The 22,490-nt window shown below is 38.4% G+C and overlaps 1 protein-coding gene across 2 annotated transcripts in view; it reads left to right on the top strand.

Annotated features, from left to right (window-relative positions):
• The window catches only part of SNX9 (sorting nexin 9), a 61,619-nt gene that overhangs the window by 29,262 nt on the left and 9,867 nt on the right, over positions 1 to 22,490 (top strand). The window contains exons 5-13 of one of the 2 annotated variants that reach the window (XM_066315529.1): positions 6,564 to 6,747; positions 7,508 to 7,661; positions 9,064 to 9,148; positions 9,839 to 9,964; positions 10,250 to 10,367; positions 13,223 to 13,353; positions 14,777 to 14,880; positions 17,235 to 17,338; positions 20,042 to 20,119. In XM_066315529.1, coding sequence (XP_066171626.1) covers positions 6,564 to 6,747; positions 7,508 to 7,661; positions 9,064 to 9,148; positions 9,839 to 9,964; positions 10,250 to 10,367; positions 13,223 to 13,353; positions 14,777 to 14,880; positions 17,235 to 17,338; positions 20,042 to 20,119 — 1,084 coding nt within the window. The remainder of the gene's footprint in view (positions 1 to 6,563; positions 6,748 to 7,507; positions 7,662 to 9,063; positions 9,149 to 9,838; positions 9,965 to 10,249; positions 10,368 to 13,222; positions 13,354 to 14,776; positions 14,881 to 17,234; positions 17,339 to 20,041; positions 20,120 to 22,490) is intronic. The other variant, XM_066315530.1, reaches the window with a different exon arrangement.

The following is a 22,490-nucleotide window of genomic DNA, read 5'->3' on the forward strand; positions in this document are numbered from 1 at the left end:
CTTTTTTTCCTTGTCCAATTCACAGAATTGCAGAAGAGGACAGGTTGGAAGGGACCACAGTGGGTCATATGGTCTGACCTCCCAACTCAAGCAGGGTGATCCTGGAGCACATGGTACAGGATTGTGTCCAGATGATTGTTGGCTATATCCAGTGAGAAAAATTCCACCACCTCTCTGGGCATCCTGTTCCAGTGCACAGTAAAGAAATTCTGCCTGATGCTCAGGTGGAACTTCCTGTGCGTCAGTTTCTGTCTGTTGCTCCTTGTGCTATTGCTTGGCACCACCAAACAGAGCCTGGCTCCATCCTCTTGATAACCTTCCTTCAGATACTCGCAGACGCTGATGAGGTCCCCTCAGTCATCTCTACTCAAGGCTGAACAGGCCCAGGTCCCTCAGCCTTTCCTCACAGGAGAGATGCTCCAGTCCCTTAATCAGCTTTGTAGCCCTCCTTTGGATCTGCTCCAAGGGCTCCATGTCTCTCTTATGCTGTAGAGCCCAGAACTGGATGCAGCTCTCCAGATGAGGCCTCACCGGGGCTGAGCAGAGGGGCAGGATCACCTTCCTCAGCTTGCTGGCAATGTTCTTCCTAATGCAGCCTAGGACACCTTTGGCCCCCTTGCCCACACACTGCTGGCTCATGAACAGTTTGTTGTCCACGAGGACCCCCAGGTCCTTCTCTAAAGAACTGCTTCCCAGCAGGTCGTTTCCTAGCCTGTGCTGGTGCCTGGGGTTGTTCTTCCCCAGGACTCTGCACTACCTTTCTTTTCATTTACATATTTCATTGAGGTAGCCTTGTGGTCTAGTTTGGCACTGACAGGACACAGAATGTTTTAACTTGCTGATGGTGATAATATTGACTACCCTCCTGTGAGCATTTCTGCTAACTTGCACACTTATAGTGCCATGTGGCACACATGTGTTGCATGGTCCCCTGCACCACAGCAGTTTCCTTTCTGATTTTCTTTATTGTTTTGTTTTTGTTTTGTTTTGTTCACTGAGCACTTGTTTTAAAGTGGAATCATGGGCACTTGTAATTGCAAGTGACAAACTGAAAATAGTCAGTAATATGCTTCAATTCCTCAAACAAACAAACCCAAAACAAACAAACAAACAAAAGAGACAAACCAGGGAAACCCCTCTCCTCTGTTTCCAAACAAAAGTAGAGTGCTTTTCTCAAAAAGGAAGGATAAAACCTTGCTTAATCTTTGTAGCCTGATCCTGGGATGTTTAGATTACACTAGACAACATCAAAGAGGAACAAGGAGTCTTTCTTCTCTTTTTGGCATTGCTGTCATTGCTACTTAGAAAACTGTCTGAAATTTCTCATCTGTGTTTCAATAAGAAACCATAGAAAAAATTGAAATCAGCTCAAGAGAAGACAAGGATATAAAGAAGTGACTTGATTGCCATTTACATGTGCAGGTGTGAGTAACAAAAACAGAAGCCTGAGAGAGCTCCATTGAATAAATTTTGTAGGATTTTTAGTGTCTGAAAGTTAAAACTAAGTAAACTTTAATTAAAAAGAAATAATTTCCTTGAAGCAGTCAGGGTGACAATAGATGTCTTTTCCCTCTCCTCATCCTATCACTAGATTATTCTTTACTCAAGTCTAAATTATGTATCTTTCTGAAACACCATTCCATATTTCAAAGATGGGGTTTTTTGAGCTGAATCAGGAGATGATAGACAGAAATTCTGTGCCTGCACTGTGCACGAGTAATGCATCTCCTAGCCCAGTTTGCAGATAACTTTACAGGTAAGGAAATGGAATTTGAAACAGGAAAATAAAAAAAACCTAATGGTTCTGCTCTTCATGGTAGTATCTCAGTTTGTTCGCTGGTGGTTTAGATTTATTTCCTGCTGAAAACAAGGAGTGTCCAGTGGGTGTGTCTGGGCTTTGTTTTGTTTGTGAGCAGGCAAAGCTCAGCTCCTGTGCAGAGTTATGAAGAGGGCAGTGGGATCGGTAGTGGAGGTGTTGGACGATGGTTTCCTCTGGAAGGAAGTGAGAAGACAGGAGTGGCCAAGGGACAAATGGGTTCCTAGCACAGTCTTACTACAGCCTCCTTGCCAACTGCTTCTGGAGGTCATGTTGCTTTCAACTATTTATCTGCAGGAACATTCTAGTGTCTAAGTCCATGAGGTTGGTTATTCTTAAGAATTTAGCCCATCTCCACTTTTGCTTTTCCAAGAGAATTTCTTCAAGGATGTTTATGTTGTACCATAAAAAAGAGGGCCTTCCTTCAGAAATGGAAGAAATTTCATGGACCACAATGCTGAGTTAATGATCTACCAAGAAGAAAGCTTAGCCATAAAATATTGTGCGTATGGCAGCTGCTTCAGTTACCTGCTAATCTGCGCACTTTTTCTGTCTTAAACAGCATGGTGAATGCAGTTCTGTGATCGCTGCAGAGCAGGCTTTTAGCCCTTCATCTTTCTTCCTGGAGAAAAACACTTGATTTTTAAGGTGTTTGTCTATATACTCACTTAGTTGTTTGGTTTTTTTTTAAATGTATCTATCAGAGATTGCTATCCAAAGAACTTAAGTTTAGTGTAATGTCTGAGTATGCTTAAGGCTTTGTTTCCATGCAGGTAACTAAGGCAGCTATAAAACTGGAGAGGTATGTTCATTCCTGTGAGCTATTCAGCTGAGTCACCTTGACTTTTCTTGTGTTTTCTGCCATTGCTCTGTGCTGTCTGTCTCTTTTAAACCTCTCTTCAAGAGCATAACGCTTCTCATTGCAGCTTTGGCTGTCCTGAACTTCCCTTGATCTGATCAGGCTTACTTTTGCTACTCACTGCTTCAGCATGGCTTCTGTGTCTGAGTAGATTTCAAGGTGTATTTCTTACAGTTGGAAGTCATTATTTTTGATGGCACGGTTAACCTAGGTCTTTCTGGGTACTTAAATTAGTTTTACCATCTGAACCTTGTGTTTATTTTGGCTTTTGTCCTTCAGCAGTAGAATGGATCTATTTGCCCATCAGGGGCATGCATTAGTGTGAGGTAGGAGCCTGCCAGAAACAAATTAGTTGGCCAGGAGATCAAATAAAGATTTTTAGCCAGGGCAGAGAGACACCTCAGTGGCTTAGCTTAACTGTCTGTAGTTTTAGATTCTCTGGAAAATAGCAAATATGTCACTTCTCCTATTTAATTCATGATTCATTTGGTGAAGACACTGACATTCCACTTCCAAGCTGAGGATTTTTCTGTTGTGGTGGAATTTTTTCTCATTCAACTATTATTAGATCTTTAAAAACATATTAGGCTTCTCTTCCCATCCCCCAGGCCCCACCAGTAATGATCTGTTTCTGTAGTGAGTTTGAATCTGCCCTTAGTGGAATCCTCTTACAACATTTCAGTAATGGTTCCCTCTGTTGTCAGTTCCTGACATAGCCCTTTTGTCTCATCTTTTCTCCTAGGACAGTAGGAGTGAGCAAGTCCCTAGTAGTCTACAAAAGGCAGAATTGGCTGCCTTTTAGGAGTTTATCCTTGAATTTAATCTCAATGTACTTGTTTAATGTAACCTTGGGGAGCAAGGAGATGCAATGCTTCATTTGAAGGCTGATCAGTTTCGTAGTTGTGTGGTGTGGCATTTCTTTTTTTCTTTTTGTGTACATTTGAGAAGGCTTGAATACTCAGATATTAGGTATCTGAGGTGCTGTATCAAATTATATTGACTAAATATCAGCTTCTTGCAAGGGCTCTTCACCTTTTTTGTGATCACTAAGGAGAGATCAGAGAATTATCAATTTTAGTTATAGAAAACTAAAGCTGTAGGAACAGGGCTTTTAATCACCTGCAAAATACTTGATAGTTTAATTAGGGTTTATTCAGCCAGAGCTAGGCCACATAAATGGCTTCTTGTATGGAGATTTGCAGCTGCTGAGATCCACAGAACTGCTCACTGGAACTGAGATTACCCTTTTAATAAATGGTATGTCTTTAGTTGGTCCTCCATGTTGCTCTAGTACCTCGAGCATGGCAGGCTTGATTCCTGAGCCCTTCTCCATTGTTTACTGATTGTTGACTGCCACTTAGGTGTGTCCACAGTATGTGTGCATATAGGAAAACAGTTCAAGAAAGTTGAAGAGAGTCTTGTAAGTGCTCTTTGAAAGTTGTTATCTATGGATTCCTAAGCCATTTCTTACTCTCTTCCCCAGTGCTTCAGAAAGAAATGGGGACCTTTTGGTTGAAAGGAACAGAGGGGAGAGTAGCATATTCCACCCCCTTTGTAGCCTGTAAGTGCTACACCTAGGGGCAAGTGCTTACCCCACAGCTTTCTTGGACACCTCAGAAGTAAAATTTTCTGATTTGAAGAGTGCTTCCATATAGGTACATGGAGATAAGACTTCTGGGAGCACAATTTAAGTAATACATTTTCCTTTGCTGTACAGCATCTGTGTATTTCAGCATTTGTCTGTGAGTGTGACGATTGCTCTTGACAGTCATTCTTTGGTAGTGTCAATATTATTGCATTTATCTTTTTTGCAGCAAATTTTAAGGTTTCTTTATCATTTACTCATGTACTCAAGACTTCAAATGAACTACTGCAGAAAAGAGGAAAACTTTACTCAGTCTTTTGGTGATCATGCCACTTCTGGGCTTTCATTTGCTAGTGATCAGCAAAACATATATTGCAGAAATATAGGTATATTAATATTATGCAAACCAGTCTTTTCTAGGTGGTCCAAGTTGTGTTAGAAGTAAGGATGCTTTTCCATGTGATTGGGCCCCAGCCCTGTGTGTTTTCATTTAGCAAAGAATGAACTCTGACTATTTCCATGTGTGGTTATTTCTCTTTACATAAACTCATACCTGAAGAGACCAGACTGGTATAAGCTACCGGCAACTTCTTTGTAATTTGCTCAAAGTAGCACTGGGTATCAGCTATCCAAGAATATTGCTCCCCCAGGGAGTAGTGTTCTTGCACCAGTTCCATTAAAAAAAAAAAAAAAGTCTCCCCAAGGTATCACTATAGGAGCTGTCCACATAATCTGTCTCTCTCTGTCCATTCCTAGAGACCCACTGACACTTGTGAGCCTTCTGAATGGTGATTTTTCTCCCTAGCTTGGGGGTTTGGTCTTAATTTCCATATCCTGGAAGAAATTGTGAACCTAAATATATAAAGGTGTTACGTGATAGAATAATTTTTGAGTCCTTATGGTTTGATAGTATCTGTGAAATCTGACTGTCAGATGAATTTATCTGAGGAAAAACTGAAGGAAGAATTCTTATTCCTAAGTAGAATATCAAAGTTAAAATGAGAGGAAAGACTATTTAGTGGAGAAAAATTGGGATGTGGAATAGCTGTACTTTTTTTGTGTAAGATGCTTATGCAACTTTTTTGCAAATAATAATTTGGTTTTTAGTGGGAGTTTTATTAAATTTCCTGTATTGGCAAATGTTCTAAGATATATGTAAATGTTGTAGTCTAATAGTAATTAATTTATGTAAGGCACTTCTTTTATATGCTTTTTTATGATAAAAATAATGCACTAGGATCAATAGGATTTGAGACTTCTTTTTACAAAACTCAGTTTCTCCCTCTGCTGAACAAGACAAGCCTTCTTGGCTTTGTTTGCTTTCCTTCCTCTTCTTTTCTTCCTCCTACACTTTGAGTGTGTGGGTTTCGATATGTGTGCAGTTTTTTCTTTCTTCCAGCAAGTCTCTGCACTAAGTGTCTGGAGTAGACTACACTTAACTAGTCAATGCTTTTTTCAAAGTGTACCGTTAAAATCAAGGAGCTGAGCAGGATGCTAAGCTATTAAGCCAAGATGAACTTGCCAAATGCTGTAGTTAGAGACATGTCTGCTCTGCACTCCTTCACTGAGGTTTCCACCTCCACAACAGCATTAGCAGAAGGGGGTGTGTGAGTGCCTTCACCACAAGCTCATACTGAGAGAGTAGGTCTACAGGGAGATATCAGGCTGTTCCCTGGTATCTGTTTTCCTTCCCCATCTTCACTGTGAATGAGTTAAGCCCTGACAGGGAAGCTCAGCAGGTTAGGCCTTAACTCCCTAACTGCCACACCAGTAGTGATGGTGTGGGTCGGCAGCATTTATTATTTGCTTTTAGTAAAGCCACTAGTTTGAGTTTGATAAAATAAGTATTTGCTAAAACCCAATTCTTCTGAGTTGACTTCTAAAACCTAATGACTTCTGAGTTCCAGTTTTAAATGTTCTAATTAGCCCATGCCTTTAGGTAATTAATAATTCACAGGTACCATACTTACTAAGTTGTCAATGTAAAATAATTACCATGGGTGAGATTGCTTCCTAACACTGTTGCAACAAATAATTTAATTACCCTGAGGAGAAGCACTCTTATTAGTATGTATTGGTGTCACATTGCTGGAAAGCTGATCAGTTCTTCCACATGCTTGCTGCATGCAGGAGTTGTGTAGCTGGAAATGCAAGATTTGGCAGCTGCTTCTAAATCAAACGAGTGAAGTGTTGAATGCAAACTCAGCCTACCAGCAGGAGATAAAAGACTTCAAGAAGAAAGTACGTGGCTGTTGCTCATTTTTTCAGCAATTCTTCTTTACTTTTGTCTTTATGCAATCTAGGCAAGCATCGCCAATGATCCTTGGTCCAGCTGGAACGTTGGGAAGTCTGGGAACTGGGATAATGGAAGTGCTGTTGACAGCTGGGCAACGAAGCCTGAAAGTGCAGCTGGGCAGAGAAACAGTGCTTCAAATAACTGGGAGGCAGCAGCAGCATTTGGCCATCCACAGGCATATCAAGGACCAGGTGTGCTGATACTGTTATTTTTTTAAAAAAGTAAATTAGACTGGGTGGGGAGTAGAGGTAAGAATTATGTAATCTTTCATAGCTGTAGACCATGGCTTATTTGAAAAACAAAACCAAACCAGTTTCTTAATAGCACATTGCCATGGGGGTAATCTGGACACTAAAATAATAGAAGTTTTAAAAATTAAATAATTTTTAAAAAATTGGATCCACAGTAACAGATACCTCAAACTTTTATGGAAATCTGACAAGCTAAATTCTTGTGCATACATGATCTATTTTCAGGCATGTTGTTCATCTTGTATAACTGGAACTTTTAAATTCTCTTGCATTTGTGCTCCCAGTCCTTTGAAGGAATAGTCTCTTAAATACTTAATTTTAAGAAGCTTTTCAGAAGGCTTCTCTACCTTTTTGGAATAACAACCTAAATTAAGGGGAGAACCCATGACTGGGCAATGCTAACTTGGAGTTTGTGAATATGGAACACTGTTAACGCACCATCAGCTGTTCTTTATTTTTTATTTTCTTTTTTTTTTTTCCCTCTCCCTCAGTGGATTTCCAGTGCACTGCTTTGCAGGTTGTATCTGATGGAGATAGTGGTAATTGAGGAGGAATCGTAAAGTAGAAGGCTGAAAGAGATTTTAATATATTGACCTGGTTGATTATTTGTATGTGAGTGCTGAAGTACCTGCTTCTGCTTTTGAACAAAAATTATGTAACTTTCTCCTTTCCCTATCCCCTGATCCCTCCTGTACTTCAGCAGCTGCTGATGACGATGATTGGGATGATGACTGGGATGACCCAAAATCAACTTCACCATCTTACCTTGGTTACAAGGAGACTGAGGCATCAGAGGCAGGGGGAGTCCAGCGTGGAAATTCTCGTGCAGCTGCTATGAAGTTACCACTTAACAAGTAATGGAAAATGCAGGGGAAATGTGTATATATTGAAGAGAATTGGCATTTGTCAAGATGTGTAAATTCAACATCCTTGAAATAAGCAATGTAAATGTAACGGTTTTGGGGCAGAAGAGAAGGTGGATTTGTAGTTCAGAGCATTCCTTAAGCAAGCAGAGGACACAGATCCCTGAAAGCTTGAAAGTACATAACAAAACTGTACAGTTCTTGGAGGTGTCATACAGGCAGATGACACTTTCACAATGCCTTAACTTCAAGTCTTTAAAATTTAACTGTCTTTGACAGTTTGTTCTTAATGAAGGTCAAAGGTGGTGGATGACTTGTTCATACAGTAGAAACTGATGAGAGATGCTGCCCCAGAGTTCTTGAGCAATTTGAGTTTTTAGTGGGGTTAAGTTCTGTTCTGCTGTGTGAATCATCCAGGTTGATTCTTGAGCCACAGAAAGTTTGATTTTATAGATAAAAATCTTACAGTAGTGTCAAGCTTTGTCAGGGCTATATAACATTATCTCATGTTGCAGCTTAATGTTTGTTTATTCTAAAACTACCACACACTAGCTCTCAGAGTAACAGCAATCTCTAAGTAGATGAAAGCAGAGTGCAAAAGGATTGTAGAATAATGGTTCCTTGGGTGTATAACTAAAGCCAACTGTCTCTGCATGACTAATTAATTTTGTTTATCAGTGGGTTTTTATGCCCAGTGTTGTATGAGTACCTCTACATCATTGTTTACTTGTTGTAAACTCAGAAAAATACCTTATTCAAGAGATTTTTTTTTTGTCTGTGGAGTAAGTCCTACTTTACTGCTTTTTGTGTTTCTACAAGCAGGTTTGCAATACTTTGAGGGCTAATTATCTTCCTAATTAGAATAAGAACCACCATTTGCTTTTTATAAGGCACTTTGTAAGACTTGAAGAACATTATAGTGATTGTTCGGCTTTCTTTTAGTTGATGGATAAATTATTTAAGATAATTCATGTTTAGAAACACTTGATAGATATTCTGTTTATCGTTCTTTCAGATGATTGAATTCTCATAATTTGAAATCTCAGGTGCATGAACATCTGTGTGTGTGTAGTGTTTCCAGAGAGGGTGGGGCTGCAGAGCAGTGATAGATACTAGTTTGTGTCCTCCTGTTATGTTTGGTATGATGGATGGCAGGGCAGGAATAGCTACACACACAGACACACAAGACACATAAAAACCCCTGGATGTCAAAACTTTTCTGTTTTTTTCAGTGCAAAATGTTGATTGTTACAGTAATTCACATAAACTCTTTTCTATACTTTAGAAATACTTAGGGTTTTTTTTTTTTTTTTTTCCTATAATGGCAGGTAATTCTGCATATGTCAAAAGAAGGAGAATCTGGAATTAATTTATCACTTCACTTTTTTGTTAGATTTCCTGGATTTGCAAAGCCTGGAATGGAACAGTATCTGTTGGCAAAGCAGCTAGCAAAACCCAAAGAAAAAATTCCCATAATTGTAAGTTGGAGTTGTGTATAATTTTTCTGTATGTGTGGTATGGGTTTTTTTTGTTATAGTTGGTTGGGTTTTATAATCCTCCTTACCTTTCCCTGTTTTTTTCAGCTGAGCTTTTATCCTCAAGGTTACTATATATGTTTGGGTCAGAAGACACTGATACTGAACATATAATTAGAAATAGAACTGTTAATAATGAAAATCGTAAGTGTGATGATGATGATTATTGTCAGTACTGTTTTCGTCATGCTGTATGTACATTACTTGTGATGAACATAAGCCTTTTTGGGACTGGGATGCAGAGCAAATGCATTACACTGTCTATTTGTTATCTACATAGTTACATGTAGGAGCTACATTTGTAGAGGTTTGCAATATTCCGTCCTGATGATCAGGTCGTTTTCTGATCTAAAAAACAAACTCTTCTGTATATATGCTCTTCTAGTGAAATGTGGTTGAAATAGCCCTAGAATTCACCACTTCTTTGTTATTTGACAAAAACTGTAAAATGCACAAGATAAAGTCAACTGTGGTCATTCGTCCCCGCTTGCAAGAAACCTCTCTATTTCCAGACTCTCAGCCTCTCACTGAAATCAATAGAAACTCTCAAGTGAAGAGAGAAGATATTTGTCTCCCTGTTTGCAGCTGGTGCAACATGATGTATTTAAAGATAATATTTGCCATTTCTTACAGATTGGTGATTATGGCCCAATGTGGGTATATCCTACCTCTACATTTGACTGTGTGGTGGCAGATCCCAAAAAAGGTTCTAAAATGTATGGTCTCAAGAGCTACATTGAGTATCAGCTGACCTGCACTGTAAGTGTATCTGAAACAGGATATTTTGTCTCACAAGTATGTGTCATTTTTACATATAAATAAAAGTTTGTGTGACTTGGCAAGAGCATTGTAAGAGTAAGTGGCGGTTGTCATATTTTTTTACCCCAAGGATTTGCTTTTTTCTAGAATTTCAAGTTCTTCTGTATTAAGGCTCTAAGTCATAAATTTTATTTACATTCCATGTGGTTACCATTCTGGTCATGCTTGTTTCATGTGACTATGTGTAGATGCCTGTCCAAGTTCAGAGTTGTGTTTCTCTTACAGAACACTAATCGGTCTGTCAACCACAGATACAAGCACTTTGACTGGTTGTATGAGCGGCTCCTGGTTAAATTTGGATTAGCCATTCCAATCCCTTCTCTTCCAGACAAGCAAGTAACAGGTAATTGCTCCCAGTTCTCAATTCATGGATTGGGAAATGAAGAAATCAGTTTTTTATAAGGTTCAGTTATTTCTTACTGTTTGTTTTCCCCATTATTTTTTAAAAAAGGTGTCAAAGAAACTCCAGGCTTTCACCACTCAAAACTTAGGATGAATGTTATGACTGATTGATAATAACAGATCAGTACTAGGAGAATCACTTCAAAACTCAGGTTCAATTACCTAGTCTAGTGATTAAAAAAGGTAATTAAAAGCAAAACAAATCCCCCTAGTTACTACATGAGATAACAATGACTGTTGGAGAGAAGAGATAGCTACTTGTATTCTGTATTTGGTGATTGGCTGGACAAATGTTTTTGCATGGGGTTTTTTTGAGGGTTGGGGAGGGGCACACATTGTGTTTGGTTTTGTTTGGGTTTTTCTCTTTGCGTTTGATTGTACATTTGTTATGTTATGTAGGAGCTTTGACACAAAGTTCCCAGAGGAAAGGGAGCATCCCCTGACAAACTGGGTTTTTTTTGCTTCCAAGTGAAATGTTGCAGCTGTTTCACCTCTTGCTTGATTTCACACTTGATTTAGAGAGCATCTTGCATTCATATAGCATTCTGCTCTGGTATGATGTCAGTTCAGCTTGACCAAACTGTCCAAAGCTTGTTGAAATCTTTTGTTCTGACTTCAAGAAAAGTGGGATTGGGTTCTTTAAACGCACATGAATTTAGTCATTGCAGCAGAATATGACAATGCCTATGCATTTTCAGTAGTCACTGGCTTCCTTTTGACCAGTATGTGCTAGAGTGCATGTGAAGAAACGAATGGACAACTGTGTAGGAGGAAAATGTATTACTTTAGCCCATTTCCACTTGTATGTTTCTGGTAAGATTAGACAGCCTTTAAGAGAAACAGCCAAAACGAAACATACAAGCATCGGCTTGTTGCCAACCACGTGGCTGTGGGCATCACTCAAAATGCAGCAGCTCTGCTGTGTTTGAAGAAAGCTCAGCATTGATGAAGTTGCTGGGATAAATGCCGAGGAAACAGAAAAGTGAGGAAGTGATTTCTTCCCCTTAGCCTCGTGTTTAGAATTGACCGGCATTTTTATTTAAACTTGTGCATGTCTACTAAAAGGAAAGCAGAAGACATGACGGGGTCTCTAGATTTCATTGTAACTATATCTTAAAAGATCCAAAAAGTCTGGCATCACATTTTGACAAAATCCATTGCCCGTGAATTTCTGTCTTCTGGAATCTGTGGGAGAGAATACCTTGCCCCATGCAAAAAATAATAATTAAAACAAAAACAGCCAAACAAAATGGTGTCTCTTTTTCTGAAACATGAAGAAACTGGGAAAAGGATGCTTATCTTTAACTGTGTTTAGGAGGATTCTTTCTGAAGACTGTCTACAAAAGCATTTCTGTTGGTTGATTTTGACAAAACAAGATTCCAGACTGACTTTGTCAGGACCCTGGTTTTGACAATATACTTGTGATGATATGTTTAAATGACCAGCATGTAACTTCCAATTGCTACTGTTCTGTTTTTCTGCACTCCTTGCAGGAATGTTGTGGAGGTTTCTGTATAGATTAAAAATTAAACAAAGGATTGGATATCCTGAATCATATAGAAGATCTCTTCTGTAGTGTTTTTTGGAGTTTTTTTGTTGGTTTTGTTTTGTGGGTTTTTTTGCTAATTTGCAGGAAAAATACCCATACACAAAGTTAATTTTTCATTCGTTCTGTTATTTATCTGCTAATCTTGCTAGTTTCCATATTTGCAAAAAACAAAAAAACCCCAAAAAATCAAAACCCAAACCACAAAAACCTCAATTTTGTAGATCTGCTGCCATAGTAACTATGCAGTATAATTATATTGAAACAGTACATGTGTTCAAGGCTTGTCATCTGCGCTGCTATGGAAATCAGAAGAGCTGGGTGCTGGAGGATTCTCCTTTCCTTTCCTTTCATATCCTGTTCACTATATGCTTTAGAAGTCTGATGTCATGCATTTTTAAAATTAGAAAAGATTCTATACTAACTGTTCTTATGAATACACAGTGTTGTGTTACTGTTTTAAGAAAAAATGGTTACTTATTTAGGTTGTATTAAAAATACCTTAAGTACCAAAAAAATCAGTTACAGTCTTACATGTGTGTGTATATTCTAACCAGTTTATGCATATGATTTCTTGATTTTTTTCCCCCCAGTTTACGTATATGGAATTATGTTTAAAGGAGGCACTGCTTTTTCAGTCTGTGATTTGTATTTGAGTAATTTCAAATATTTCTGAGCAATCCAATTTCAATGTTTTTTGAGCAGTTTAATTTCAGTGCTTTGTTACCTTGTACAAGGCAACTTAGGTCGTAGTTCCTTTTCCTTCAATGTTTTTGAACCTCATATTTACCAAGACTTTACTAAACTGTACCAGAAAATACCTGCATTCCAAGCCTGTTCCTGGCTTTTTACTTGGGTTGTCTGAATACCTAATTTTTCCATCTAAAAGTTTATTAGTTTTTTTTTTTTTTTTTTAAAGTATTTGAATTGTGGGTGAGTATTAGGTATTTTAATATTTTCTGGCTATCTTAAAAAAGAGGAGAAAACTCTTGATCAGTAATCAATGTACTGTAACATAGGGTTCTTTTGATTTGTTAGCATAATGGGCCATTTCTTTACAAGTTGAACTCAGTGATCCTCGTGAGTCCATTCCTACTCAGGATTCTGTGATTCTTTTAAGTTCTGAGTCTTAATATTAAATTTTAATAACTCACCAGATGAATTACAGGATGTTTCAATTTAAATTTGAAAAAAGGAATTCGAAGGTGCTAGCCTGTAAATGTAACAATTGTTGTTCAATGTGTAACAGGGCGCTTTGAAGAGGAATTTATCAAAATGCGCATGGAGAGGCTGCAGGCTTGGATGACGAGAATGTGTCGCCATCCTGTTGTCTCAGAAAGTGAAGTTTTCCAGCAGTTTCTCAATTTCCGAGATGAGAAGGTAGAAAATGAAATCAAGTTCACACACAGATTGAGACTGAAGAATTGGTGTCCCCTCACAGTTCACCTTCAAACCAAGAGTTCAGCTTTGTAGCTGCCCCACTGTGGGCAGTAGTGACAGGCTGGAAATTGCTGGGATTCCTAACTCAGCTGATTGATCAAAACAAGGCATAAAGTTGCTCCTGTGAAATTCTAGACACCGTTCCCACACAGTTGTGCTCTTCAAAGTAACTTTGCTGCCAGTCTTTCAATGGACAGTTTATATCCTCCAGCAGAATAGGAACATAGATAAAACTCTTTTGGCTGCTGTCCTGCTCTGTCTCTGCTGGATCACTGTGATCCTCTGAGTGGTGCTGCTCTGAAAACAAGAGCTACTTCACTGCATATCTAGGTTTTGTCTGGTCCTGTATTATATTTAAAAACTACCCCCTGCCCCATCCCCACCCCTGAAAACCAGTTTTTCACTGAAATGGGTTGTAATAGCACAATGCTGCAGCCTTACCTGATGTGACCAGCCATTTTTTATTCACACACACTTTATTATGCTTTTATAAAAGAGATTTAATATCTTCTGTAAATCATAAAGTAAGTAAACCTTCAGTAAATAGTGGTTTCTTCATGGTTGAGCTTCAGATATGTTACTAATGAGGGAATAAACAGAAAAACTCTGCTGCTTTTTCCTCAAAATAATCATACTTCTAAATACACTTTAAGTGTATTTAAGTGTATATGAAAAAGTAAATATCCACTCTGGTCTTAAAAATTCCCAGGGTTCAAGTCTCCTGTGACTAAGGTCACAGCTGACCAGATTTGGGTCTGAGGTTGAACTAGAAACATCCTGAGGTACTTCTAACCAGAATTAATCTGTGGTTCTGTAAGCAGAGGCTTAATAACATAGTGAGTAGAAGTCCTGGTGAAATGCTGGTTGGATGGTTAGTGGGGAGTTATATAATTCTGCCAACTAGTCAGCATTTCTTAGTTTCTTATTTATAGATGTATAAACAGAACAGATGTTGCAATACATAGGGAATTTTTAACCACTAAGAACTTAGTCTGATAATTGCATAATAGTTTCATGATCTTCTTGAGCGGCTTCTGTTAGGAGACTTATCCTATGTGTGGAGACAGCTGAATATCATTTTTCTTACACTGTATTTCAGTAACACACAAGAGTCTGTTGACCCCAGAATTTAGGCAACAAAGTGCACAAAGGAGAAGGGGGAGAACTTTGGAAAACTGTAAAAAGCCTGGGGTCTTCTGAATTTTTCATTTTTTAATGAAAGGTTTTAATTCAGGGGTGGTCTGTTGGTTAACAGTTCTCATAAGCATTTCATTCGTTCCTTAAGCACATGCCCTTAAATAAGGATGAGTGGTGGTAAAACTTTGTGTCTCTTTTTTTTTTTTTTTTTTCTTTTTTTTTTAAGGAGTGGAAAACTGGAAAGCGGAAGGCAGAAAAAGATGAAACTGTAGGAGTCATGATCTTTTCTACAATGGAACCAGAAGCTCCTGACTTGGACATGGTAGAAATGTAAGATGATTGCTTTTTGTATGGGCATTATGCATCTGGGTATACAACAGATGCTGAGATAATCCAAAACTCAGATACTAAGTGTGCACATATATTCATGGATTTGAAGAGGTATTCATCAAGGCAGAGCTGAAAAATTGTTTAAATAATGAAATTTTCATATCAACCCCTCTAATATTTGGTGGAACAATATGTGACATCTTTGTGACTTCAGTGGCTGAATACTAATCCTAAAACAATTTATGTAAAACTAGTTGATGGGATAGAGTATTGTCAGATCCTATGGAGTTACATTTTATATTGCTATGGAAATGTATTTTGGTCTTTAATCCTTCAGCAGTTCCAAAACATGCTAAACTTACCAACTCGCTTAGGATAATTGCAGATGGACCAATAAGCAGAACAAGGTTTCTGTAAAATAGTTGTATGTAATGTATGCACATTTGAATATCTGTAATCCATGGAAAGCTATTAAAAATGAAAAGTGACCTAAATTATCAAATTCCATTCTGGAAGTGCAAATGGATATATTTCTTTTATATATGTGTATATTACATATACGCATATATATATACACACATATATACATATACACTTTTTAATGTGTATTCCACAAGTCATAAACCTTTGGGTTTCACAGAGTTAAAGACTGGATATGCAGCCTTTATTTCACTCCTTTAGGCTTGATATTTTTTCTTAGAAGATGACATGCTTTTCTTGATGTTGTGGAACACAGAAACCTGGATAATGTTTTGTGTATGTGGATAAACTGGATAGAAGTATTTTTAGTAGCAAAGCAATGGTGTATCTGCACCCAACAGAGGCTTTATGCAAATGATGCAGTGCATACTGAGTGGATCTAATGGCTGTGTAGTAGCAGCTCTGTAAGCTCTGTACCAGCAGAAAAACATGCACATTTTTAGGTCACTTACACTTCAACCGTGGGGATTTCAACCTTGACGACTTTGCTTAAGTGGTGTGGTTTCCCTATATCCCTGTGGCATAAAAGATGAAGGGGTGAATGAGAGGAGGATTTTGTACCCAGGGTGCAGGAGAGGGAATGTGCTACATACACACCTCTGGCAGAGAGCATGTGCTCTGCTAAAGTTCGTGCCAAGCAGGGAGGGCACACCAGCCCAAGGAGAATGCTCACCAGGGCTATGGGTTCCTGGGCTGGGGCTGGCAGCCTGGAGTAGTGCTGGGGCTATTTCCAAGCAGTTGCAGGAGTGGCTGTAACATCTCAGATGTCCACATGTTCTAGCATGTGGGAATGCTGTTAAAAGTGTGTGTGAGTCTTGAAAGCCATCACAAAGCGGACAAACCAGCTTGTTCAATAACTCTTAGGCTCTTCAGTGTGAAGATGTTCTTTACTGAACAATTTTGCTAGTATTTTGAGAGTCCTGCACAGGTTCATGAGCATTTTTGGTGATCTTAATACCATAAAGTATGAAGTTCAGAAAATTAAAGGATGTTTTCCTTCTGAGGTACGGGGAGTAAAGCAAGAGCGTCTTAGAAAGCCCAGGTGCTGGTTTTATGCAAATAACTGTGTTATAGTTGTAACAGCTGAGGAAGGAAGTGCTGGTGGGGAAGTGGGAACCTCTAGGTTGCTGGGCCACAGCTGGAGCTGCTGCCCTGGCTCTGGGGAGTCACTCAGTGTCCCCTTGCTGTGACAGCTGTCTCATGCAGGCTTCGGCTAAGAGCGTTTGTAAGATCTGATGCAGTTTAAGTAAATCTCATTGGAAATTATAAATTATATGTTAAGTTTTCTTTTGTAGAGTTCACAAATCACTGCTGTGTATGCAGTGCTGTGTTAATGGAAAACTCTGACAGCTGCATGGAAACATGGTTAAAGAGGAGTAAAAAGGCACATGCTAATTCAAAATTCTCTTTTGAGCATCACAGATTTTTTTGGTTTTGCTCCCTATAATGCAACTTAGCACAATGGTCTTGACAATATAATATGAAAGTATGAATATATATTTCCCTAGGAGAGTTGCTGTATTACTTTTTATTCACCTGTGTTAGGCTTCTATCAAAATATTAGACACAGTTATTTTCTTTTTATTTTTTCATTGTATGAATTTCACTGTCTATTACACTGTAATAAGAGTGCTAGTCCAGTGCCATGTGTCTGTGAGTCTAACAGAGGAGGAAAAATGGAACGAATAATGCCTGTATTTAAAGAGGGTAATGCTGAATTCAGTGAAATGGCAGAAATTTCAAGGAATTGATTTACATCTCTCGTATTTTTTAAGACCTAGTTGACATCACAAAGCATTTCAGTATTGTGTTTAAAGTTAGCATTATGCATCTATTAAACTGCTTTTTGTTTCTGCTTTTTCAAAATGCCACAGAGAACAGAAATGTGATGCAGTGGGTAGGTTCACCAAAGCAATGGATGATGGAGTTAAAGAGCTGCTGACAGTGGGACAGGAGCACTGGAAGAGGTGTACAGGGCGTAAGTGTCTTCTGAACTCAGCAGACATTTCTGTGGTGCTTTTCTCTCTCTTTTTTATTTTTTTGAATGTGTATAATTCAATGCACATCTTTAAAGAAACCCCTAAATTATCATGGAAATTGTATGGCATTCTTACTATTTTCAGTCTAAGAGTATAAATTGTGCAAGTTTTTTGTTAGTATGTTTAATATGGGGCTTTTTGTTGGGTTGTTTGGGGTTTTTTCTTTATCTTAGAAATATCTGTTCCTTGTCCATAGGTTTAAAAATACTTGAAGTTAAATAATTCTAGTAATGCAGCTAAAGCCCCTGTTGGAGCTGTTCTCATATATTGGTCATTTATTTAAATTAGTGACATGGGCAAAATAGACCTGTTTATTTGATGAAATCATATTTTCAAATAATTGCATCTTATTAACCCCTTATTTAGGATCCTTGCATGCTAGGAGGAGTGATTTAAAGATGAAATGAGTTTAAGAGAAAAAGAAAAGAAAAACCAACTTGATTCTAACTTAATCTTTAGCCCAATTCTTTTTTTTCCTATCTTGTCTCTTCCTTCCCACAGATATTTAGGGTTGCAGAACTTCACACCAAGTCCCTATGACTCTGCCTGGGCTCTAATTTCCTAGTCCACAGCAGTGTTCAGTGTTTGTGGCCACCACAAGGCAGCTATTGAAAGGAAGCAGGTACTACAGCTGAGGATCGTAATAAGAAACACTTCAGGGCAGGCTGTAGTGTCTGGCAACCAAAAACCTATCACATAAATCTCCTTGAATCGCCTTAATTTTTTTTACTCTCCTTTTAACTTCCACAGAAAAAATCCCCCCAAGAAACCAAACCCAAAACATTGTTCCCGGAACTTGAAGTATATCTCCTGAGTTATGTTTTTGCCTCTCACTAATCTAACACTACAGCTGAATATTTGGGACTGACCAGAGAGAATGGGAAGTGCAGAAGGTCCATCTCTCATGGAAGTGATTACATTAGACTTCAGGATTTGTAGGATGTTAACTTTAAATTATTTACATTTCCCAACTTTGAATGAAAGAGTTTCCTTCTACACACCACTGACCCTCCTGCTGGTCAAAAATAGTCTAACACATGACAGAGCTCTAACATGGTACAGACCTTGCTTCACTAGCAAATTATACTGAGGGGAAAGTAGAGAACAGGGGAAGGAATAACGTTTCTCAGATGAGACTAGAAAACCAGCACTGCAAAGGAATGATCAAACCAAGGGCTGGCTGTGACTTCTGCTTACAGTAGAAATTCAGTACTTTTTTAACAGCTAAAGTCTTCCTAAACTAAAACCACTAGTGCTTTAGATACTGAATGACTCTTCTAATGCCTACAACTATTAATTAGTTAGCATAGATGCAGCAATACAGTTGAGATTGTGTCAAAAATTTTAACTTTTCATTTTCTAGACATTCATACTGAATACAAAAAAAGAGACTGGTAAAATGGAACATGCGAAATGTTAGTAGTCTCTTAGGTTTTAAGTTTCCTGTATGCTCTAGACTTGACTCTTAAACAGAAGTATTTTTGGCACTTCCTGAGCAATAGTTACAAGCCTTCCATTCAGTGAGATTTGAAATGACTGACAGTGGAAACTTCTTAAATACATGTGAAAAGAAACCAAAGATTCTTCACTAAAGTTTCCACTGGAGATTCAGTATCAGTGTAATAACTGATAACAGAATTCTACTACGCTAAATTGTACTTGTTGTGTCAGATATAGCAGTTATCATAAATAGTCTGACTTCTGGAGAAGAGCTTGATCAAAGATAATCAATAAAATTAGGCAGTTGGGATGGGGGGTTGATTTGGGGGTTTTATGGTGGTGTTTTATACCACACAAAGGGGTTCTTCTGTAAAAATCAGATTCTGTGGGATGCTAGAGCAGCTAAACGCCTTCTATTTGCCTGGGCAGTGTACCCTCTGAGTACAAATATTTGATAACAAAACCCATATCTACTTGGGGTTTTTTCTGCTAGCATAGACAGCATATAAAAAATTGCTTTTGCTTTTCAGATTGCTTTTTAGGCCTCTGGAGTGGTGCTGTTCAAAGTGTTAATAATGAATGCACTCATAAATCACAGCTGATTGATTTAATTGTGATGAAGCAATTTATGCATGCATGTTCAATAAATAGATTATAAAACCTGATTTTGTTATTCAGATACTTGTATAATTTTTATACCTAGATATCTTGGTTTCTAATGCCTTTAAATATAAAATACATGATTTGAGGAGAGTTTAGGTGTTATGTGTCTGTATAATAATCTCCTATCTTAAAATATTAATGAGACCTATTCTCCATATCACACTGCAGCACTTTCCCCTCTTCCTTCTCCCATGAGGAGGAGGGGAAAAAAATCTCACTGTATGCATAGAAGGACTGAGCTAGAAATGCAATGAGATTTAATTTTTTTTAATAGGATTCACACACACTATTTCCCCAACTGTTTGTACCTTTCAAGAATCCAGACTGCAATTGCTTTGTCCAGTTTTGGATCATGTGTAGCAGGGGAGGGGGTAAAGAATATAATTATAAAGGTGTCATTAGAGAAAATGTAAAACCTAGTTGTTTTTGACATCTACTTCGTCACGTTTTGGAAATGCTGCAGATTCAGTCTCACTTACCCTTGTTGGTTTTTTTTGCTTTTGTTTCCCCTCTTTTCCTCATCCTTTTCCCACTTTCAGCACTACCCAAGGAATACCAGAAGATAGGAAAAGCATTGCAGAGCCTGGCACTGGTCTTCAGCACTAGTGGATACCAAGGTACTTCTATAGCTTCATTTGTACTTTGCTTAAAAAGAAGTATTTTAATTACATCATGCTACTTTCTTTCTTTTTTTTTTTTTTCTTTTCTTTTTTTCTTTTTTCTGAAAATCTTAATGCTTTCCTCTTTGAGGTTTAGGTGTCAAACATGGTTCTGGAAAAATACTAAAACCTTTCTTCTGTGTATGTTATGTGGTTTTTATGTTCTAGTCTGCAATCTTGTCTTCTCTCACTGTATAATCTTGTGGTTAGTGGTGGTGGAAAAGTTTAGTTTGATCTCTTAATATAGAATCTGGTTGCTGACCTGACTGTCCAAACATGCTGTAGCATTTTCGTGATATCAAGGGGAAAGGAGAGAAATGCAGCCTTGAAAATAGCTGTCACGGGACTATTGTGCGACTTCATGATATAACAACTCCACACCATGATGGAAAAATTACTACAGTGTTCTGCAATCCATTAAGTGGGCTGGGGGCTTGGATACTGTACCATTTTCTTGTCCTTCACCTTTGCTTCTCCTTCAAGAGCCCTAAAAAGAGCCTGTCATGTTAGGTTCTGAACCACAGATTGTCTGCTGCTGGCAGTATTGGAAATAGCCGTTGCCCCCATAGTTTTTTGTATGCTGTGTCCTATACTTCAGCAGGATGACTGCTTAGTTAGAATTGAGCATAGCGTATTCCCTAAAAAGTCACTTTTGGATGTGAGAATGAAGTAGGGGATTTGCATGGTTATATATTCTTAGCATGGGTTAGAAAACTGTAAATCCTGCCTGGATAAAGAAGTCTTGAGAAAGGACTGAAAATTGCTTGGGCTCTAGCACATTCTTTTGCCTGGGTAAAGGGAAAACAGTATGTCATAGAGCTAGTATACAAAATTGCAAATCAGCCTTAGAAAGGAAAGCTTCGATTTGATTTCCAGCGTTTTTGAATGGGATGAAAAAAATAGATCCCATAATAGTTTGGGAACAAGGCAAGCATATGTCTTTGCTCCTTGCCCAGTCATAGCTGGTCGCACCTGTATCTTGTTGAGAAAAATGCCCTTCCTACAGATGCCTTTGCCTTGATTCCATATATTTTGCTCTTTTCAATAACTTGTACCATTGTATTATTTCCAAATTAGTAATATATGGGATTATTTGCTTTTTGAGTTGCCAGGAGAGAGCTAGTATGATGCAGATGTGGCTTTAAATGGCTCCAGCACTGCTTCTCTCACTCTGTCCTGCCTGCTGCTAATGTATGGATTCACTTGATCATTCCATCAGGTGCAATCTATGGATTAAGCAGACTCTCTGCAAGAGACGTAAGCCACCTGGATTTAAACTGATAGGGAACAGCTCCCTGGAGCTCAGTATTTAAAAGAGGACACATTGCTTCAATGAAGAACTAGTAGCTAGACTGAGTATGATGTATGATTTTTCTGGACTGTCAGTAAAGATGAATGGCTCATTCAGCCATGCTTAAGGACGCTCAGTTCAGTTTCTGTTGGGAGCTGAATCTCTTCATCCTCATTTTTTTGTTTTGATTGGGTTGGTGTTTTGGATTTTTTGTAATATGAATGTTCTGAAAGTTTAAGCATACAGGCCACTGAAGATTGCAATGACTGATTTGATGACAAACATTTCTAGCTACTGGTAGCTGACTTCTGACATACTGCATTTATTGTTAGTTGGTTCATTTGCATAGTTAGGATAGGATGTTCATCAGTGATGAACACTGCATGTTCATCAGTGATGCCTGCTTGCTCTGCAAAGCCTAATGTGTGGTCATGCTTACTGCCTTCTCTTCTAATTTCTAGCCTAAAATATTTAAGACTGTACCAGGCAAGATACATTTTTTAATCTGACTCACTCTAGCTCTTTTTGTCTACAGAATGAGCCTTATCTATTCTTTGCCAGCCCCAGTGTGTGTTAGGGATCTGTTCCCAGTATTTGCAGAGGCAAGGGTACCTTTAAAGGGTTCTGATTTAACTTGCCTGTGGGCTCATGAGCACTGTGCGAGCATGATTCTGGTCCAAAAATGCATATTGGACAGTACCAGAACATGCCTGGAAGTGTCTTGCAGCCTGTTACTGGATCATAGGATACTCTAAGGTTAACACAGCCTTAAATAGCATGGCTTCTCTTTCGCGGCACCAAATCTGGAAGAGTCTTTATCCTATATTAAGAAAATGTGAATGACTGGTATGCCATTCAACCATGATAAGATCTCCTAATCATACATCACCCATCAGGAATTCTGTTAGGCAGTTATATGCAAGTTTCACTATCCTGTCAGCTAGCAACAGGCAAATCCTGCTTTACAAGCTGCTTGTGTGCTGAACGCATCAGTTTGAGGTGAACTTATCAAGAAAAGCTTTGCTACAAGTATTTGCT

This window comes from Sylvia atricapilla, chromosome 3 (genome assembly GCF_009819655.1).
Source record: "Sylvia atricapilla isolate bSylAtr1 chromosome 3, bSylAtr1.pri, whole genome shotgun sequence".
Lineage (NCBI taxonomy): Eukaryota > Metazoa > Chordata > Aves > Passeriformes > Sylviidae > Sylvia > Sylvia atricapilla.